Here is a 23,007-nt window from a genome sequence, read left to right on the forward strand (position 1 = left end):
AGGAATATTTAATCAGCTTTCCAACTGAGGGTCTATTAATGCTAATAACATCTGAATTTGGAATTGCTTAAATTTACCTTTTTATTTTTTTCCCACTTTTCTCTCATTTTGCGATAAAGTAGAACAATCAGATTAGTGTAATTTCCCTGAAAGTTATTTTTATGATTTGGTTTGTGTTAGTGAGAATGAAACATTAATCCACTCAGGATCGCTTAGTAATTATGTTAGCAATATCACTTCTTCCATCATTTCTTAGGTTTCATTTCTCATTTCTGTCTTCTTATAGAGTTCATGAGTGGGTTTCCAAATAATAGGTGAAGGCACAAAACCAGTTTCATAGCCATTCAAAGTTTCATGGAGTGTATGTACAGACCTGTCCTCAGGGATACGTAATGAACATAAACCCGCCAAAACTGTCTGATAATCTGATAGTACTAGGAAGAAAGAGATGGTTACATCAGGACTTGTGAAATAATTATACTCTTTATTTTTCTGATTATTGTACATTCACATAAACTTTACCCTCTAACATACACACCTTCTACTAAGATTAGCCTTGGGTGGTAGGTTGGTGGTGGCAGAAGAATAATGAAATTGTTATTTTTGCAGTGACTTTCTCAGGGTTACACAAGATCTTAGTTTAAGCTTGGAACTAGGTCCCATTTTTGGTCCCTTATGTCCATTATGGGCAATAATGCTGCCTTTGTACTCTATTTTTCCTTGATCTCCCACAATGCAAATATACTTCCAAAAGTTTGTGAAAAATAGAATTAAAAGATAGTAGGAATCTTTCCATGAACTTTTTGAAGCACCCAAGTTGCTAATGACTATAGGACAATCTCAGGCATTTCTCTTCAGAGAAACTGATGGCACCTTCTTGACCAGAAGCTTCATTGTCTGTCCTGTCCTGATCCTATTTAGTTTGGAGAGAATATTTGGATGGGTCATTTTAATAGTGTTCCAGTGTAGGTAGGCTCAATTTTAGTTCAAACTATATTGCTAGAAATTTAAGAAAGACGTAAATAAATTCTCTCAAATTTTTTATGAAAAGGGAAAATAAATTTGGGTGAGCCCGATCTGAGTTTTGTTTATTCAGAGGCATCTCTGGAGTGCTTACTGCCTGCCAGGCCCTGTATTAGGACCTGGAGGTCCTAATACAAAAGACACAGAAGATACTCTCCCCGCTCAAAGGGCTCACAGTCTAATAGGAGAAAAAGGCAAAATTACAATTCAGTATGCTAAGTCATAGGTTAGAGGGGCATATAGTGTACCTGGGCAGTATTGAGGAAAGAAAAAAGGAGTTTTCCCCAGAGATGGGAGCAACAGAAGAATTTTGATAGAGGTGACAACAAAGCTGAGTCCTAAAGGATGGTTAGTAGGTGAGCAAGCAAAGAGTAGGAAGGACAGACATTGTAGGAAGAATGAGTAGTATCAGGGGAGGGGGATGAACCAGGTCCAGGAAGGTGCATGTAGTTCCCTTAGGTGAAGGGGTAGGGTCAGAATCGGGAGGTGAGATAAAAGATGAACCTGGAGAAAAGAACAGAGGCTATTTCGAGGTCATATGCAGTGCAAAAGAGTTTGTACTGTGCCCTGAGTGCTCTGTGGGTCTCTTACAAGATTTCTGATAGGGCAGTGAGCTCTAAACACATTGGATTTATCTCAGTTTCTCTAATACCCTTGTTCTTTCCTACCTCAGGGCCTTTGCACATGTTAATCCCTCTGCCAGTAGAGCTCTCCCCTTTTTCTTCCTGGCCCGCTCCTTAATATCTTTCCAAAGTCAGCTCTTAAGAGAGACCTTCCCTGACCACCCTTTCTAAAGCTTTTGCTATTTGTTTCTTTCATATCATTATACCATTAATAATTTTTTAAATAATTTTTTTATTTTACATGTTTTCAGCTGTCTCTGCTTCTAAACTGTAAACTCCCTGAAGGTAGAAACTGTATCTTGAGCCCCTAGCGCAATGCTTGGCACATGATAGGTGCTCAATAAACGTTTGTTGAATAAATGAATGAATCATCTGGTCTGCTGGTTAGTGAGACAGCTCTGGCTGCAGAGTGGAGAGTGGATTGGAGAGGAAGCCAAGACTGATGATAGGGAACACAGGAGGCTTTCCCATCATGCTGTTGAGAAGTGGGAAGATCCTGAGCCATGGTCATAGTGGGGAGATGGAAGCATACATAGAGTCAAGAAATAGTAAGGAAACCGAATCGATGGGGATTAGTTGGATGTGGGTGATTACAAAAGATAGGAGTCAGGGATGTCACCAAAACATGGAAAACTAGATGAATGGTGTATGGTTCATTGAAATAGGGAATTCAAAAGAGTAAGAACAGGCTTTTTGGGGAGAAGAAAATGAGTTCAGCTTTGGACATGATGGGTCTGAGGATACCTGTGGGTTACCTGGATGGAATGTCCAATGAATATTTAAGTTTATAGGTTTGGAATGCAGGAGAGAGATCTTGGCAAAAGATAAAGATTCAAGAGCGATTGGCCTATAGATTTATTCATCTAGTCATTTAACACATTTTCACTTACTAACTGCTTTGTCTCAGGCATTAAGGATACAGTGGTGAGCAGAACAAACGTTATTCTAGTTTTCACAGATATCACAATCTAGACTGGTACCTGATATCATGGAAGTAGATACAATAATTTAAGAAATACACACACACACACACATATGCACATATATATATGTATACAAGGACAGATGAGCACAGACCCTGGAGAATAGCAACATTTAAGAGGTGGACAAAAGAAAAGGGGCAACCAGGAAAGTGATAGTTCGAATGGATGAATGCAGGCCCCCACCTTCAAGTCCTTGAGCCAGACTCAACTGAATCTTTAAAATATATTGCTTGCTTTTTTGGTGGCAGGATTAAAGTGCATGTGTTTATTTTCACTCCATACAGAAACTCATGTTAGTTTATCCTTAAAATAAGGAATTGAAAGATTGGAACTGAAACAAGTATCAGCCCGCACGTCAAGTGATGAGGATAGAGATGAGCAAGAGCAGGAGATCAACCCAGATTTTCCTATTCAGCTATGAATTTCCTTGTTATTGTTCTATGTGTTTTAAGTCAACCTTAATGTATATTGTGGTTGGATTTCCTTTGTTAAGATCTGTGGGATAAAAGTGACATTAATGGTGCTCCAATAAGAAAGAGATGTTATGGTCTGTTTTGCCAAGACCTCATTAGAGAATGTTTACTTATTTATTAATTTTTTAACTTCTCAGCTTTCTTAATGTAAGAGACAGCACCTCAGATGCTTACCGGATAAAAACCCATTAAATACCTGGGTGTGGGTTGCTTTGGGAGGTGAAATTTCTTAAGCATGTTTAAAGTGAAATTTTGCCATTTATTTTTAAAAGCAGTTTATGATGATTGCAAATCCTAAAAATTAGAACTGTTTTATCTAAAATACCATATATCGTGTGTTTGATATAAAAGTTAACTTAAAATTTTCTTTTAAATCTCAGTAAAAATTTTTCTTATGCAAAAATCCAATGTAACCAAAAGAAGGAGGATTTATAGGTCCATTTGTAATCCTCCAAAATATGGTTTATTTTTGCTTGCGTTTATATGCATGACATTTAATAAATTTATTGATGTATATACTGTGCCATAAGTGAACTTGCTTCCCCTAAGTAGTGTGTAACATCTAGCTTTTACCAGTAACAAATTTTACTGACATATTGTTATTTATTCAGATTGGTCTGTTTTCTTATGTTGCATTTCTTGAAGCTATATTTCTTATTTCAGAGACAATTATTTTGAAATCCCTTCAGCCAACAGCTTTTCTTCTGACCCAAATTTTAAACCAGGTATAGATTAAGCTGACCTTACAGACAGATCTCTCAACTAGAATTTGCCTATGTGAAACTCATAGCATCAAAATTTTAGAGGCAGAAAGGGAAACTACATGTCATAGATTATGTATTCCTTGCCATTTGCAAGTTTTATGTTTCTGAATGTCCCGCAAAACTAAATGAGTAAATTGGTTATAGATGTAATATCAGATATCTTAAAGGAAATTAATTATATCCAGCAAAAATGAAGCAGACACAAAATTCAGAGATTAAACAGTTTTTGAGCCATTGATTTATTATCTTTGTTAAAAAAAAAAAAAACCAAAAACACAAGAAACTCTTGTTCTCCAAACACATCGAAGTTTTTATTTGTGCTCAAAAGAATTTGTTTTTATGTTTCACGGTCTGGGGCTTGCTTTTTCTATTCTGGCTTTTTAAAAATTCACCCTGTGGTCCCTCCAGAAATGAAGGGAACATCTCTAAATCTTGTTTGATTTAAATGAATGAATAACTAATCCCAGTCAGATGTTTCTTCAGTGAATAATGTTTAAAAACTATTAGGGAATTTAGCTATCCTGGTTGATTCTTAGGTATGCTGTTTTCATCCCAATTGTTAAAGTCTCAGAGGTCACGCAGGGTAACCATTTATTTTAAATTGTCTTTTGTTTCAGATTTCCGTTGAATTTTTTTTAACCATTTCAAAAATCACCCGGTTGTTGTGTCATAGTTTTCTACAGCCTCCAGATGCAAACCAAAGAACTGTCTCCGTAACTAAATGACTGTGCCCTCCCACATAAACTCTAACTAGAGCGGAGTATGAGATTAGGCATCACATTTCTCAATCATAATGAAACTAGTATTTAGAGTTCTGTTGTCAAATGTCTTCTACTTATGACACTTTGTTTTCTTTTGTTTTTGTTCCCCCAGGACATTTGGGCTTCCAGGACAGTTTTGTCACATCAGGTGTTTTTAGTGTGACTGAGCTAGTCAGAGTGTCACAGAGTAAGTATAATTTTGCTTTGATTTGGTGTAGATATCACCTCGCCTTTGTGCTTACTTTCTGCCCAGGCCTCCTAGAGACATAAAAGGCTTTAAAAATCCCCTTTTCATTCACCCAGTGGAAGTATTTTGCCACACAATTTGACAGCCAAGAATTTAAATCACAAAAAATTAAATAATCATTTTAATACAAGGCCTAGGGGAAGGACTGAAATCCTGAGTGTCTCGTGTATTCCCTGGTTTACAGTGTGAACTTGGTTAAAAAAAATTCTGAGGCTTCCCCGATTTCTAAGAAATTCTGCATTTTAAAAGACTGTTTTTGACCTTTAAACAATGCTAATGCCCTCAGTATGGGTGACACAGTGCAGCATGATCATTACCAGCTTGTCAATAATCACTAACAACAGTGAATGAAGAGCTCCTGTCACTACCTTGTTCTCTTGATCAAAGGCCTACTGATCGCATTTTTGCTATGACATAATCCAGATAGTCCAAGAAGATATAGAATTCTCTCTCTCTCTGTCTCTTACTCTCTCACTCATATACACACGACACACACGCATGCGTGCACACACACATAGTTGCCTTCCTTCAAGAACATCTCTTTGTTTTTATTTAAAAGCATACCTACAATGACTGTGATGTTTTAGGTCCCAATAAAAAGAAGGAAAAATAAATACCAAATATTAAAATTTTATTTTTTAACCCTCCTACTTAAAAATACCACTTGTAGATAAAACTTACATTGTTAAAATTAGTTTCGAGTGGCATCAAGCCCTTTATGGAATGAGGTAGAATAAAAATAAATGTTTTCATTTCAAGTTTATATTCCCCATTCACTGTGCTATAGGCTTACAAGATGCACAGAGTAAGCCAGTCAATGTCATGACAAGATGTCAGGCCTAGCAAGTCAGGTTATCCTGACCTCACGAGCCTGGATTCTGTCTGTTCTTATTTCAGCCATTCATAGGCTAGGAGAGTCTTAAGAGTCCATAAAGTGGTGTACAGTTTGGGGGCAGGAGAGAGTCTAATGACTATTGAGCATTTACTGTCTGCAAAGCACTTTGCAAGGCCTTCATGTATATTACATAGATTAAATTTTGTAATCAACTTATCAGATAAGAAATTACCCCCATTTTTACAGTTGAGTTACATTGAGGATCTATTTAAGTCATTTACTCAAAGTCAAACAGTGAGTGAAGTTTCTGTAATGCTAGAATCCATACTCTTAGACTGGCCCAAGGGAACTTGAGAAAATCTACAGTGTGAGACTCGACAGGAAAAATAGTGGGAAGGTAACATGAGTATTAGAATTCTGGGAGTCAGAGACTCCCAGATTGATGCTGAGATGTGTTCCAGTTTAGGAGAGTCAGAACCCTAAGGAATGAGGCATTAGGAGCAGCAGGTTGTGACTTGAAATGGAGAAGTGGCTGCCATATTACTGAAGAGTGCTTAAAGTACCAACCAGTTAAGTAGAGACTAGACTGCTTTGTTAACCTGGAGGGTATATGCCGCCCTAGTTATAACACAGCTGATTTTAGCCAGTTACTTGCCATAGACAACAATGCATGTGTATTTTTTTTTTACTGTTTAAAACTTTAAAAATGACCAATATTCTACATTTTCTTGTAATTTTAATAATAATATAATACAGAGAATATATATGAGAGTATACCTGACACAGTAGAATTATAGGGAAATTCATTCACTGAGCCCTGACTGGGATCTAAACACAGACTTAAAGAGTGAAAAGAAAATCCTTTTAATTCTAAGATTGGAGCACTATACCATTTTATTCTACCCTGGCCACTGTAATGCTTATGTTTAGTCTTCATTACCACCAGTGTCCAGAAGGCCCACCCTGCTCAGAACCATCCCCAGCATCTCCTTCTTCCACTTCCTGTATTTCCCTTTAAGGTCTTATATCCCAAAGCTTATCAGTTCCAAGATTGATTAGACCTGCATTCAGTTAAGATGGCATGGTTACCAAAGAATTCTAAACCTGCCTTCAAGACTGAGAGGGTATGGCTGGACCAGGGATTGAATTTGCAGAGGGACCTGGATTTGTTTCCTGTCCCCACTTAGGGTGTTGTGTGGCCAGTGCCTGGCATCATGAATGTCCTTTGACTCCTGAATTCTTTTCGATTCTCCACACTGCTGTGTAATCGCTCTAGGACTCACTCACACATGGCCTTGTGCTGACTGAAACTGTTTGGCAGGAGTGGGACTGGGCTGTGTCAGCTAAATCATGGCTTCAGGCCAAACTGGTCAACTGTCATCCAGATACCCCCCTTTCCTGCGGATCTTTAATCTAGGTTGTCAGGGCATGTTTCACAAGATTGCCTTGACTGATGGGATAAGGACCCCCAGCTCAGCGTTCCTCAGCTACACACCTTTCTGGAGGACTTTACACTGAAGCCACGTGATGGAGTTGAAATCCTCACCCATTCCTTATGGTGTTCTGGTCCTCTTCCTCATGTCCCCATGTGGGAAGAGCTGAGCATCCATTTAGACTGGCAGTGGACACCTTTTGCAGGTATGGTGTTGGAGTGCATTCTGTATCCTTGAAATAGAAATAGGTTAACTGGCACATAAGTTGATTAAACACATGATATTAGCCCTGTTATGAGTATGATATAATACTAATATGAGAAATTATAGTAGCTAGCAATTATCGAACATAACCCATATACCAGGCATTATGCTAGGTACTTTGTAAACGTTATCTCACTCAATCATCCTGTGGTTGGTGTTAGAGTCCCTTTTTACAGATGGAGGAGACTGATGCTCAAAGAGGTTAGTTAAGCAACTTGCTCTTTTTACTTTGCTGTATTCAGCTAGCTGACTGCAGACATTTTTGTCATAACTGCTCCTGTAACTGCATTATAGAACTAAGTAAAATGCAAGGAGTATATGCTTTTATTGAATAATCAGTTCTTGTTGAGTTGATAAACTTTTAGCTTCTTAATTTGTACATTTTAAAAAAAGGTTAAAACTATTTTTAGGTAAGCCAAAACATGTAAAGCACTTAATTAAATTTTTTTTTTCCTGGATTTGTTTTTAGGTATGATTTTGTTTTTAATTATAGGCTTTTTTTTTTTAGAGCACTTTTTTACATTTATAGTTTTAGGTTAACAGAAAGTAGAGAAATCTCTTATACCCCCTGCCCCCACAAACCATTTCCTCTATTATTAACATCTTTTGCTAGTGTAGTGCATTTGTTAAAAGTGATGAGCCAATATTGACACGCAATTATTAACTAAAGACCATAGTTTACATTAGGGCTCATTCTTGGTGGTGTACATTTATGGGTTTTGACAACTGTGTAATGACATGTATCTACTATTACAGTATCATACAGGATAGTTTCACTGCCCTAAAAATCCCCTGTCCTCCTCCTATGCATTCGCTCTGCCAACCCCCTCACCCCCATACTCTTTTTAATACTCTCTCCATAGTTTTGCTTTTACTTGTATGTTTTTAATGGCCTCAGTGTCTTAGAATTTCTTCTACTGTGCTGCAGATTTCTTCTTAACCACCTTTTATGTATATCAACCCCATCCAGTCCCTGCCAATCACATCTAATTATGACCATGTATATGGCCTGGAAATTTCACAGTAATCAGTAATGATGGCCTTAGCTTGAACATTTTCTCTCTTTCTGAATCTTTTTTAGTACTCAATTTTAAAATTTGCTAATATAAATATTTACTTTCCCCAGGTTTTTCCAGTTAGTTTCTCTTTTTAGTTTTCCTCCTTTTAAATTTAATAAAGGAGGGAGGTGCTATTTTAGTATTTCCTCATAAGGATGCACTGAAATAACTATGTGCTAAGTTTGTTATTTAGAATAGTGTTACTACTGAGGTGACAATGGCAGAGAAACTCAGGAGAAAGTTGTCGGCTTAGCCTCACAAGTTCAGGGGTGAGGGATCAGGCAACAAGGTTGCTAGACAATAAATTACGCTGATCAGATACAGGGAGCTGGTGGAACTAGGGACTCCTGCTGGCAGACTGAAGCCGTGGTCTCACATGAAATCCCCTCTCACCTTAGCCTCCCACCCACCATCCTGTAATTTTTTGCATTATCATCTGAAGTCCATGAAAGGCAAGAAAGGAGAGTCCTTTTTCTGCAGCCAAGAAAGTACTACAGCATAAAAACAAATCTGTATTTGTTCTCTTGCTACCTTTCCCCCCATGTGGTAGGACCATCTGAAAGTAGTTCTAGTTATTTATTACCTTGTTCCCGGGAAGGGGAAAAATTACAGACCACTAGACACTGTGCCAGAGAGAAAGAGAGAAGTATTCTCTGTTTTGGGGGAGAGGGTTTATAAGTGCTAACAATGTGGTTTAGAGTCACTAAAGTTGTTTTAGCATAATACTCTGAGGAAAGAGACAGGAACCATCTGCTGAAATGGCTCTTACATGATGCTGCATTTTCAAACAAAGCCTTCTAGAGGCATTTTCGGATTGGTCTCCTACCCTTGAAGTTGCTGCAGAGAGAGCCCGCTCTGCTAGCTGCTAAATGACGCTGCTTAGCACCCGCTCGTTTATTTTGCACCAGTGTTTTCCTCAAAGTATGTGCTCTGAAGCTGTCAAATATCACTCCTGGTATGAACCCAGAAAGTTCTCCCAAAGAATCCACTACTTCTGCCCATTTCCTTCTAAAGTGCTGACTCTGTTTTACTTGAAGTTGGTGGAGTGACTCTGAAACCTTAAATACTTCACTGGGAAAGAGGAAAACCGCAAATACACACAGGCCATTGTGACTCTGGCCTGGTGGGTTCTAATTTTCAGCAGTGGTTTGTACACTCAAGCTGGCTGCAAGGGTTAAGTAAACTTCGCGGCTAAGGATGACTTCATGGCCCTGGAATTTTGAAAAGCCGGGATTCTCAGTACACTGTGGCCAGCCTTCGAGTCTTTGGGTGTGAAAACCACTCTCAGTTACCCAGACTGATTTTTGGTTCCTGTTGCACTGCTGCAGAATCTATTAAAATCCAGCAGCTGAATTGTCCTGGCTCTGCCACAAAGCTCGGCTGCTGGGTCGACTACAGGATTCCCGAGTTGTTTGTCAATGGAGAGTGGGAGTGAATGGAACCAGGCATCTGCCTCAGCCTGGCATGAGGTGGCACCCTAGTGGCTGTTTCCTGCCTTAGAATGTGCACTCTTTCTATATTCTCACACAGGGATCATCATTAGAATCCAACTTGCAGTTCAGTTTTAACTTTCTTTCAGTCTCTAGGTCTTTGGTGTATCTTCGAATGCCTATATTCATACACTTAGATTTTCAGTCCAGCAATTTAGTGAGAACGATTGGCAGTATTCTAACCTGACGTGATGGAACTACTAAAACAGAATGAACTCAGCTACAGGCCCAAGAAGAAAATGAAACCCTTTGGTAGGGACAAACCCAAACTTGAAAATACAAAGTGTTTTTGCACAGAAGGACTAATGAGGAAATGGGTATAGGATAGGAAACTCCAGACTTCCAGTCCTTTGAGGTGCCATTTAAATAATCGCAGTACCTAGGCGGCCGGTTAGCTCAGTTGGTTAGAGCGTGGTGCTAATAAATAATCGCAGTACTTTAGATCTTTATAAAAAAGAGGGATAGATTTGAAACTTTTTTTTTTTTTTTTTCTGAACAAGTGGGCTGTTGGTTCTCTTCTGTTCAGTAACATGATAACTGTGATCATTACATGGAAATGAACTTTTAAAATAGTTTATATTCTTAAGCAAGATCTTTTTAAAAAAGAGACCATTTCAGCTTGAGCATTAAAGGAAGAGACAAAAAGATTGTAATAAAAAATAGACTGCAGCCATAGCATGAACAGTTGTTGTGACCTTGCCTTTTGTCTGGCATTACACAATTCAATGGCAGTCTACTCAAACTATGCTCTCGATCAATATCCTATTAAAGCAGCACAAAAAGTCTCCATAAACTTAGTGGTTAGCTATGTTTATAAATGGAACTCGGCATAATTAGATGGTCAATAGCAGGCTCTACTAGTAATTTTAAAATGAGCATCACACGTTTTATATCTGTAGAAGTCAATGGCACCTCTTCTAGAATGAGGATATGGTGTGTAGCAGACAAGAGAGTGGGTATCCCTTTAAAAAAAATCATAATGTCTACCTCCAAAATATAGTTTTTAAAGAAAATCTGCTAAGTTATAGAATAGAAAATGCTGATTTTCCTGTAAGCATATTTTTCATTTTGCCTGTCTAAACCACCTTATTCTGAATAGATTATAGCATTGCAAATGTTTCATTTTCTAATTTTAATCAGCTCCTCATAGAGAGATAAAATAATAAATATTGCCATACTCTTAAGAAGAAAAATATCAGTCTGGCTGGCTTAATTTAGCAGGTTTCCTCTACTATAATTCAATAAAATCTCAAAATAAATATTGAAATTGAATTGGTTCAGAAGGATGTCTTGTTGTATAATTTTTTTCTTTTAATTTTCTTGACATATTTGAGGTGAATATTTGGTAGCAAAGCTGGCAGCAAATTGACTGGACTGGCATTAATAGAACTTTTCATCAAACTACTCTTTCTTTGGAATCTCAGCTCACAATATGGGCAGCCAAACATGATTTTTTGCGATTCTACCTTCCTCACCCAAAAGAGAATGAGCCATATAAGCTGAGAGATGTCTCTCTACCCCCTTTAGGCTGCCTCTGTCCTCAGCCCTACAAATTGAAATGTGCCTATACCTCGTGTTTGATGTGTGCCCTGGCGGTTGTGTTATGGACCATTGTGCTGGCTGAAATTAGAACTGTGGTAGGAGCAAGCCTATGACACCTGTGCATCCTTCAGCCAGTGCTGTGCATGAAGGTCCAGTGCTTTCTGTTATACGTCTACAACCTTCCTGATTAGAGTTCTCATGGCAAGATTTGGGGGCCTTTTGTTCTCTATTCTCAGCTGAAGCTTCTGCTATATTTAACAGACTACGAACAGTCTTGTCATCAAGATTTGGACTAGGGAGAAGGAGAAGACATAACAACTTGATGTACATAGTAATTGGTTGTCTTAGTCTCTATTTGTATGTTCATCTGTTTCTTATTCTTTCTAGGTAACCCATTGGTTATACTTCCTATATGTAATATATAAAATCTATATTCAAGGTGGTGGCATGATATCATAAAGTCATCCAGGATATAGAGTTGGGCATTAAACTTTGCCCCTTATTAGCTGTATGACTCTGGGCAATATTTAACCCCTCTCATGGGGGTTATTCTCTTCTAAGAGGGGTATTCTCCTCATAGGTTACAATCATTTTTTCAATCAACAAATATTTACTAAGTCCCAATTGTGTGCCCAACTTAAGTCCTAGTGCTGGAAATAGTAATACCTCTAAGGAGTTTTACAAAGATTAAGGAGAGAATGTCAGATATCTGACATATAGTAGATGCTCAGCAGTGATGCTGCTATGATGATTGTTGAACAAACCTCTGCCCCTGATTTTTCACTGTTTGCTCAGAGCTGATTTTTGAGCTGATCACTATCAGCAAATTTATTAAAAATATGTGTGTGTATAAATTTTAGGATTCATGTTCTAATAACCAGTTTATTAGAAGAACCATCCTAGTGATCTCTTCAGAGTTAATAATTCTGATAGCGTAAGAGCATGCCAATACTCTTCATTCATCTGCTTTCGGAAGCCAGAAGATTCTCAATCCTCATGTTTACAGGCAAAGTCTTTGTTTCTTCAATATTCTGGAAATTTCTCTCCCAGGGCATCTAATGAGTGATAAGATATTTTAAAATTCCCAGTCTAACACTGACACATTAACTTTTTTAAGTAGCCACCTATACCTGGGTTATTTGTATCAGAGTTCAAAAAGGTAGCACTTGGTTCTGTAGTATTTTAAAATTTTGCTTTCACTTATATTATGAAAATAAATCCTCTGTGAATAACAGTAGCACGCTGGAGGTCATTACTGACAATGTGTTTTTTAGTAAATCTTTATGCACTCGGAAGCCTCGATATTTTTAAGAGCACATATTCATAACCAGTAGGTATTGTTGGGGAACTAAAGGACATTTTTGTGATTTCCAAAAGCCTGAGAGAAATCCTATATTACCCCACACTAAGGCCACAAATATTGAGATTTTTGTGTTATCCTAGCTGGCTCTTGCTGATTAGAAAGGCTGTTGGTGATCCTATAGGCCTCATGATGTCCAGGAGGAGATTGGTGGAGTCTACACTCAGCAAAGCCACACATTAAGTCAAACTGGAACTGCACCGATCCAGTATGTGGTTAATATGAGTACATATTAACACTTAGGATTATTCAATCGATGGAGGAGGAAAAAATTAAACAGTTCTTGGTGAAAATATGGAAAACTATGATTTTTACAGACAGCTAGATTAGTACATTGTTAGGATGAGACTGTGTTGATATAGTTTGGTTTCCTAATAGCTAATGGTCAGATAGTCCCAGTGCACTCTTGGTTATGGGACTTATGTTTAGAAGCCTTTCCCTGGTTTATAGATCATTGTGGTGAAAAGACCCCTTAGGCCATCAAATCCATACTCTGTCAGGGAAGACTTAATCCCATGGCTGACATTGTATCAGATACTCATAGAGTACCACATTTGACCTCAACCAAAAGTGAAGATGAGATGATACTCTAAAATGCAGAAAATCAATTTCATTCCCAAAGGCAGAAGCCACTAATGCAGGAGATCAGTCAGCACCGCTAACCCCTCTGTGGATGGCTCTGTTAGGCCAAGTGTCAGGGCCTTTCATCCCATGGAATGCTGGCTGACACTCACAATGCTAACAACCTGTAAGAAGTGAGACGGTGGAGGATGAGATAGAAGTTTTGCCATTTAAGTGTTGGTGATAATTATTTTTTTTCTTTAAATCTTGATGAATCGCCTCCCTAGTAACTAATGACAAAGGAAAGACAGAGAGCCTAGTAATGTGGGTTTTGTCCCTGTTCCTCTGGGCAGACATCTGGGAAATATCTACATTCAAACCCTAGCTTCCATCATTTATTTAGCTGTGCAAACTTGGTCACGTTAACTTCTCAGCTGACTTTCTCATTTGTAAATGAGAATAATACAAATACATATTTCGTTGGGATTCTGCAAAGATTAAATGAGATAATTTAGGTAAAACAACTAGTACCTTGCCTGGCACATAATAAATGCTCAGTTAATATTAGTTCTTAGCTATTTTTTCATTAACAAGCTCATATAATTTTAGTTCAATTCAATAAACATTTGTTGTATATATAATGTATGAAGTGTCTTGTGCTGTGTGCTGAGGGGACTATAGAAGTAAGTAGATGTTCCTTCCTCTGTAGAGTATAGGTCTATGTTTGAGTTCCAGGACTGAGCTTTCTTCACTCATAATGATTAATCTATCAGAGATAAACCAATTTCCTTATTCAGAGTGGGCAGAAGAGGATATCAGTGAACTGTTCCTATCTTAATAAAATGGAAGGATTTTTTCAGAAATAAAAATTTCTCCTTTCACCTCTCTCTACCCCTTTTGCCACCGTAAACACACACATTCTTAAACTTGTGTCCAGAAGACATGGATGTGTGAAAATAGTGCTCTGTGTTAGCAGATGCCTTTTGTGGGGTTAAAAGCATTCTACTGGCTTTTGGCTCCCAGTCCTACATTTCATAAAAAGCATTGCTTAAATCTTTTAATAGCAGGCAAGTTCATTTTCACATAGAGGGAAATCCTCGTTTTAGTTTAGTGCCTTTCTTTTATGTTCCTGTTTGGAAAACCATGCTCCAAGGCTGCATTTGGACAGACGTCTTAGAAAGGAAGCGTATAAAAAGTAGATCAGGGTTTACAGACCAGAAATCTGCTTGGCAAAGGAGTTACTGAAGACTGTGGCGTAGAAGCTGCAGAGAAAGTACCTTTATGATTGATTTCCATTCAAGTCAGACTGACTGCAGTATGGTCATTTTTCTAACCCATAACTGCTCACACTGCAGCAGTCTGCTATCTGCAGGGTGTCTGAATTATAGCAGTCTATGTCCGTGTTACCTCTTACACAAATTACTTACACTGGTTTCTTTTTCCATGCAAATTCATCAGTTTTACAGCCCCTCATAGCCACAGTCAGGAAACTCTAGCAGAGAGCACAAATTGATAAAATGAGTTAATTTTACTATACTTATTTTTTTTTTCTTTCTAAAAGCCCTCTCTCATAGTCAGTGTTCAGGAAGCATATTACGGTAAAAGGAAGATAACAAAAGAGTTGAATTTTCTTGCCATAAATTACCTTCCAAGTTAATTCCCTTTAACGATGATTCCAGATTTGCTTGAGTTTTCATAGCATTGTATGTTCTACAACGGTGCCTTTGATAGAAAGAACAAGTATTTTCCCATGTTCACTCCTTTTGTGCCAGTGACATGGACTTTCCTGCAAGATCTGTGCCACTAGAATGCAAAACAACACTAAATTGTGCTGGGCCCACAGAACTGTGTGCTGTTGTTAGACTCCCTGCCTCCCCCTGCCTCCCAGTCTTAAAGTACAAGTACCCAAAATCTCAGTGAATGTTTTAGATCATGTAATCTGAAAAAAATATAGCTCAATTTTTTCATAGTTATTTTATAAGTTGAAAATTGAATGTTAAACCTCGATAGTCTTTTTTAGTGGGTACTTATTGCCATTATTCTATATTCTTCAGTGACCATGCAGATTTGAGGAAGGGACAGCTATGATGGTTAATCTCTAAAATGTAAGTCTCATGAGGGCAGGGGTTTTTATATATATATCTTGTCCACTGATGTATCTCAAGCATCTGGAACAATATCTGGCACACTGAAAGTGCTCCATAAATGTTTGTTGAATTCCATTGAATGCAGTCTCTCAGAGGATATGTGCCATTAACAATAGGCTGGACACACTAGTCATTTAGTTAACGTTCCCTGCTGATTCCTGTTGAACAAGTTGTAAACTCAGTGCACCATCATCCTCCAGGCAGAGTAGCTTGAAAATTTGGATAGAATTTTTTTCCATCATCCTCTTTTTCCAACAATGCAAGCCTGAGCAGATTGTCTCTGGTAGATGGCAGAAGCTCAATAACCACAACTGTATCCAACTACTAATGTGTGCAGAGGAGCAGGTCATTAAGAGGGTTGGCTTCTAAAGTAACCCCTTTCTTCCAATAGCCCACATTACTATAATGATTCCTTAATAGCAAACCATTTATTAAGAAATGACACAAAGACTATATTCTACTCATGACAGGAAAGAGGGAGCTGGAGGACAAATGACTTAGAGATTTCTAACATCCAAAGAGACAGTTTCCACAAGTTAACCTTTTGAGACAAACTCCTTGGTGGAACAAGAGACTTCAGGTTAGAGTAATTGCAATACTGCTTAAGACGGTTGAGGAGCCCGTCCTCACTACTTATGTGTATCTATAGAATTCTAAGTTTCATGTTGCATTGTTTAAAGTTTGGGGGGGAGGTGAGAGACAGGAAAGGTAATTATTTACTCTCCCTAATTCAAAGCATATTAATTGATCATCAGCTATGTGCCCAAAACTGTGGTGAGCTGTTTAGGAACACAATAGGAGCTCTAGGATCTGTAGGATTAATAGTCATGTGGTATAACCACTGACTTCATGACCTGGGAGAGTTATTTAACTTTTTTGTGCCTCAGTTGCTCCCTGATAGTGTTGTAGGAGTTAAGCAGGATGATGTGCTTGAAGCTCTTAGTCCACCATCTAGCCCATAAATGATGCTTTATGAATTGTGATGATGATGGTGGTAGCACTGGTGGGTGTTGGTGGTGATAGTGGTTTTTCATTTTTGTCATAATTGTTATTAGAATGATGAGGCCCACAGAAATTTAATGACTTAACTAAGTTACACAGGTGGTTACTAGCAGGGCTGGGACTCTAAACAATCTCTCCCAGTCCCAGGTTAGCACTTTTTTTGTGCCTCATGATGTCTATCATTATAGACTTCAAAATGCAACTAAATCTAATTGGGGAGAAAATGTTACGTATGAGACATTGAAAAAATAATAAAGCCTAGAGTCAAGTACAAATGCAGTGAAATCATATTTCACAATATATGGCAGAGAAAGGAAGTGCTGTCGTTGGTCCAGTCCTTCTTTAACATCCCCACATTTGATTGGCGATGGCTACTTAATCTCTGCAGCACACCAATAGGCAAAAAGTCAGTCGTTAGTCTCAAAAGCCCAATGTGATATCCTGGGCAGGCCAGAACTTAAGTGACACTGGACAAGTCACTTAACCCTTGACAACTTTTTTTAGTGCCCTAATTTGCAAAATGAATGTAGCTTTTTAGTTATGTTAGCAAAGAAGTGCACTGTGTTATATACATCTTACTGGTGTTTTATATTTGTTAGAAGAATATGATCCTGTATTTATTTATGCCCTTTCATAGTGCACAATCGGGAACAGGTCTTTTAGACCTGTTTACTGTGCTGGAGGAGGTGTCAGCTATCCATTTTAAAAATTCTATTTTCTTCTTGACAGCATAGTTTAGGCCTCTGTTCCTTCTTGCCAGGACTCCTGCATCAACCTTCCAACTGATTTCCCACCTCCAGAATCTGAGCCCCCTTTCGTACCTTCTGTATACTGTTGCCATATGAATGTTCCTCAGATTCGATAATTATCTTACCACTTCCCTACTCAGAAACTGTCATGGATCCCACAGGTCATTCACTTTACTTCCTACCTCCAAACTTGTCACGTGCTTTGTCATTTGCCTAGAAAGCCTCACCTGTCTCCTTCTCTGCCTTTTTAAGTCTGAACCATCCTTGAGGCCTCAGCTTAAGTGCCAGCTCTTCCTGGAATCAAACCTTTTCTGATCTCACAAGCCAATGGGATCTATTACTCCTTTGAACCTTACTAACACGTTCTTTGCATTTCTCCAATGCGACTTAATTTGGCATTGTTTTAGATATTCAAGTATTATTTTAATATTCCACATAGGTTGTAAGTCTTCTGGGGGCATAGACATTATAATACCTTTTTATTATCTCAAGTTTAAAGCAAATACTGTGTATGAGAGTCATTGTGATATGGAAGGAAAAGCACAAGTTTCAGGGTCAGACAGCCTTAAATTTTAACCCTGGCTCTCTCTTTTTTGCTTTTCTGTAAGTCAGGGCAAGTTATTTTATCTCATTCCACATCTTAGTTCTCCTCATGTTGGAAATGTACTTCCCCAGGAAGGTTTTTTTGAGGACTACATTAGACACAGTAAATAAAGTGCTATTAAAACATGGCTTCATAGGTACTTAGAAGAGCCTGCCTAAAGCCCTACCTCTTTCGTTGTTACCTGTCAAAGGCTTTTCCTGTTCTCCATATTAGAGGCACTGATAATACTCAATCCATTGCAGGGACAACTTTGACAGGGACCCCTACTACCCTTAGGTGAAAGGCCATAACGGTGTCGCCAAGTCAGAATCCATTCCAATAAGCTGACCCTCCCTGTGATATGTACACACAGACAGTAGCAGCAGGATGTTTCCTTAACGGGACTCTCAAAGAAGACAGAGTTTGGGTCTGTGCATTGTTAGGATTATTTAACCCTTGTTGTGAAACCCATTTTCATTTCAGAAACTTAGTGATGTTTTAAAATTCAAGGCACATATAAACCAGTGTGCCAGGCTCTAGAGTTACTCGCCAGAAGTCCAGTGGACACTTTGGGAAGTATCACCATGATGCCAAGCTGCCTGGTGCCTTTTGCCCCATCACAATTACAGGGTGATAAGCAGCTCAAGGGAAGTAAATGTAGGGGCAAGTTAAGGAGCAGTTATGTGGGCTTAATCATATTTTGAACCTGTCTGAGAGGTGGGCATGCCGTATTTACACACACAGTTTTCTTCCTTCATCTGTTCTGGCTCCCTTGACATTTTAAAAAGATAATCGAGGCAAAAGACATTTTTCTAGGATAGCTAACATAGTGGGTAAAGTGTGTTCAGTTTCAGTGCCGCTGGATGTGTACCACTAGGTAGAAGGCCTCAGGCTTCCCCTCTCAGTGCAGATCCAGTCTCTCTCATTCACGTCTTGCTTTCTGTCCTTCCGAGAGCCAGATAGTGAGGATCATTTTGAGATGAATTTCACATTGCAAGAGATAGGAAATGGGTGGCCTAGAAAGAAGAATTCTCTCTCACCAAAGTTCAAAACAGAATTCCAAAATACAATTTCCTTCATGCTTAAGAATAAGTGGCTTCTCCATCCAGCTGAGCCCTCAACTCCATTCTGAAATTTGTGAAGAAAACCTAAATCCAGACCTTTGACACCTATCAGCCTTATCGCCCTTCTTTAGTTAATGAGAGCTGTGAATCTCTAAGCTTCAGGAAGGCACAAAGCATTAATAAGCACCTATTATATGTCAGGCCACTAAGAGTGATGAGGAGCAATCTGGGCCGTATTTGAGTAATCTTCCCCACCACTCTCCTCTGTGGCCTATTTCATGCATAAAATATCCTGAAATAAAAGGTGAAATTATGCAAATAAATTCGACATAAAAAGCAAATTAGGGAATAACTAGCAAAATTATTAATTAGAGTTCCGTTTACACTGATTGTCATCCTAACCATTTGTTTTTGAACTAGAGGTTCCTTCTCCATTAGTGCCTGCCATTGAGAGATGTGTTTAAAGTTCAAAAAATGTATGTGAATTTCTGAGTTTTCCACTTCTTCGCAGTGATTGCTTTATATATAATGACAACTATGATTAAGGTTGTTTATCACTATTAAACAAGTAAGTGTTTATTATTAGAAATTGTTGTATTCCCTCGTACCTTCTCTTGATTCCATGGTTCCATTACACCACAAATGACCCAGTTTCCCAAGCAGAAATCCTGGGAATCCTCCCATACTCCTCCTTTTCATTATTACCACAGTCAAGCAGTCAACACACTTTCTTGATTCTAGCTCCAGAGTATCTTGCATCAGACCCTCCTTTCCATACTTTGAGCTGAGACCCCATCCCCATCTTTACCCTGTTTAAATGACCCCAGTGGCCTCTCTCTCTCTCTCACTGATTATATTCTTCAGCCTCCTGCCTCTTCTAGCCCCTCAAGCCTACACTTATGACAGAGTGATCTTTCGGGGTCAGAGATGCAGATTTGATGATGGCATTACCATACTTTGCTGGTTCTCCTTTAACTAATGAATAAAACTCAATATAACAACCAATTGCATTCGACCAGTGCTTACTGATTGCCTCCCAGTGTCAGGGATTATATTAGATGCTGGCAATATAACCCCACCAATTCCCAATATAGTGGAGTAACATATGTGCTTTCATATCTTATAAATTTGGGAATCTGCAGGATTCAAACTGAAGTTCCTTAAAGAAACCTATCAGATTCTTCATGACCTGACCTTAACTTAAAGAGGGAACTCTTTTCCCCATGTATTGTACACTATATCAAACCAAGCTGTCAGAAACCCAGTAAACATTTTATGTTCTCTTACTTTTATGCTGTTTCCTCTACCTAGAAATCCTCCATTTCCAGTTGCCTAATTACTAATTGTCTTTTTAACATTCTTCCCAGGGATCACATTTTCTGGGACCTCTTTACTTTCTTGAACCTCTTATCCCCAAGCTTGTTTAGATACCCACCTCTATGCAGCCATGTCAATTGAGGAATAACTACCACAGAACTTCTCAGACTGTCTTTAAATTAATCTGTCAGGCTTCTCCTCCAGAGCTGCTTAAAGATAGGGACCGTGTCTTTCATCTAGGTGCCTTCCTCCTGGCATAGGAGGAGAATTGGCATAGGAGGCTCTCAGTAATCATTTCTTGAGTGAATGAAAGTCCCTGGTTTACAATGTTCCTAATTATCCTTTCTTCATATAAATATTAACCTCTATTTAATTTGTTTATATATCCACTTATATGGGCTTAACTTTCAGAGCAGTGCCTCATTACAGTAGTATATGCATCTACTGTTCCTGCTTCTGCATAATCTTTCAAAAGAGAGATTATTTTCATTAATATGTTCTCACCACTAATTTTACACAGAGTTGCTTTAGAAAATTCGTGTATATTATCTTTTCATTCAAAAATTCTTAATCTCTTCTAAACATGGCATCTAGAAGCTCAAGGACATAAAAAATACAAGGAATCACATCTCACACCAGAGACAGTTCTGAAAGTCATATATAATGAAAATTAAATCAGAAGTGGGCAAATTATTCTATAAAGGGCCAGATAATAAATATTTTTGGCTTTGTGGGCCATGTGGTCTCTGTTGCAGCTCCTAGTCTGTGATGTTATGGTGTGGCAGCACCCATAGGCATTATGTAAATAAATGGGTACTCCTGTGTTCCAGTAAAACTTTATTTACAAACACTATGGCTCGGGGCCATAATTTGAGGACCTTGCCATAAATTACAAGGTGGGACAAATGTTAACGTAAATATGTGTGCAAGTTGCTGAGGTGATTCAGAATAAGGAGAAATGACACATTTCACATTGCAAGAAATTGGGAATGGGTGGCATAGAAAGATGGGTTCACTTCCACCAAAGTTCAGAACAGAATTCTAAAATACAGATGAAATAGATGCTATCAGGATCAGACAAAGTTAGAAAAGCCTGAGGAGTGTTTTTGGCTGGTCACTCAAGAAAAGTGTAAGACTAAAGGTATGGAAAGGTATTTTTGTTAAAAGTATCCAGGAGTGTTACAAACTCAGTGACAATTTACCATTACAACAAGAAAAAAGATGAAAGGTACATTAGAAAAAATATGCCTCTTTGGTATAGACTATTTTTATGTCAACATTCCTTTGAAGTCAGAGTTGATTAACTATTATTTTGGATAAGCTTACCATATAAATGCAAAAAGAAAATGCGCTAAATGCAACACTGAAATACGCTCTCATTGATCTTTTATTCACTGAGCTTAACTGTTTCTTTCTTTCTTTCCTTTTTTAAATTCTAGCACCAATCGCTGCAGGAACTGGCCCAAATTTTTCTCTCTCAGATTTGGAAAGTTCTTCATACTACAGCATGAGTCCAGGAGCAATGAGGAGGTCGTTACCCAGCACATCCTCCACAAGGTAATTTGATTGGCAGCTCTTAAAGAGGCTATGCTTTGACTCTTGATTTCAACTCTGTGCCTGCTAGGCATTTAGCAATGTGCCTGTAGTAATAAAAGATACCAGACAAATGGGTTCAGCCCCCAACAGACTTTCAGTCTCATTGGGGAGATAAAGCAAATGTACATGTTGCAGAAATGTGTATATATTTATATACACACACACTTACACACACGAGGAGTCTTCACAAAATTCATGGAGATTCATATTATCTATTAATTTTATTTTTCCACCAACTTTTTGAATTACCCATGTGCGTGTGTGTGTGTATATGCAACAATAAAAAAGTGAGCTAAATTGTGTGGCATGGGCTAAAAATAGTTAAAGAAGCTTTATCCAAAAAGATGGACTTGTGCTCAATTCTAAATGGCAAGACAGAAAGAAAAAGGAATGGAATTCTGTTCTGGGCGGGGTGAGAACACAGTGAATGCATGGAGGGAGGATAGATGGTGAACATAGCATGTTCTAAGGAAACTAAGGGCAGGGCTTGACCACAGAAAAGGGCATGTGCTGTGGCTTGTTTGGCACGACACAGTCCCAGCGCCCAGGGCAGACATTACAGGTCAGTCCCAACTCTTTCCCTACTGAGCCCCCAAAGGTCTCAAAACCCAGTCTGTTGGAGTTGCCCTAAAAGGCGACACCTATTCAATATCCTGGTGTGAGGTTATACAAGTGAATGTGTTGGGTAGGAGGGTGGGGCCAGACCATAGACCCCATTGCATCAGGAGACCTTAAAAGTAAAGCTGGAAAAGCACAACCCATGACGATTCCAGGGTTCTTGATCCTCTTAAGGTCACAAAGCCAAAATCAAAATGAAGCATTTTGCAAGATCCTGTTGTCTCTAGATAACCTGTACCAGAGGGAAAGGGATTACGCATTAAAACTACAGTATTCTTTTACAAATTGGCTTTAGCACTGGACTGTGACAACAAAGAAAAGAATGGTGCAGAACGGTCTTTAGTGTTTGTGTATTTTGCAGGAGAATGTTTGACAAAGGTATATTCCTCCTAAAGCAAGTACTGGAGTTTTATGATTCAAAACAATGGCCAGATTATAGCAATTTTCCTTGGTAGACACTCATTCTTACCTTGCCTTTGTATATTTCAAACATCATTACTTTAAAAAAAAAAGC

At 38.4% G+C, this 23,007-nt stretch overlaps 1 protein-coding gene across 5 annotated transcripts in view; it reads left to right on the plus strand.

Annotated features, from left to right (window-relative positions):
* Positions 1-23,007, plus strand: part of NFIA (nuclear factor I A) — a 357,970-nt gene that overhangs the window by 233,286 nt on the left and 101,677 nt on the right. For all 5 annotated transcript variants that reach the window (XM_063107177.1, XM_063107178.1, XM_063107176.1 and 2 more), the window contains exons 4-5: positions 4,740-4,814; positions 21,719-21,836. In XM_063107177.1, coding sequence (XP_062963247.1) covers positions 4,740-4,814; positions 21,719-21,836 — 193 coding nt within the window. The remainder of the gene's footprint in view (positions 1-4,739; positions 4,815-21,718; positions 21,837-23,007) is intronic.

The sequence above is a fragment of the Cynocephalus volans genome, chromosome 8 (assembly GCF_027409185.1).
Source record: "Cynocephalus volans isolate mCynVol1 chromosome 8, mCynVol1.pri, whole genome shotgun sequence".
In the NCBI taxonomy this organism is placed as follows: Eukaryota; Metazoa; Chordata; class Mammalia; order Dermoptera; family Cynocephalidae; genus Cynocephalus; species Cynocephalus volans.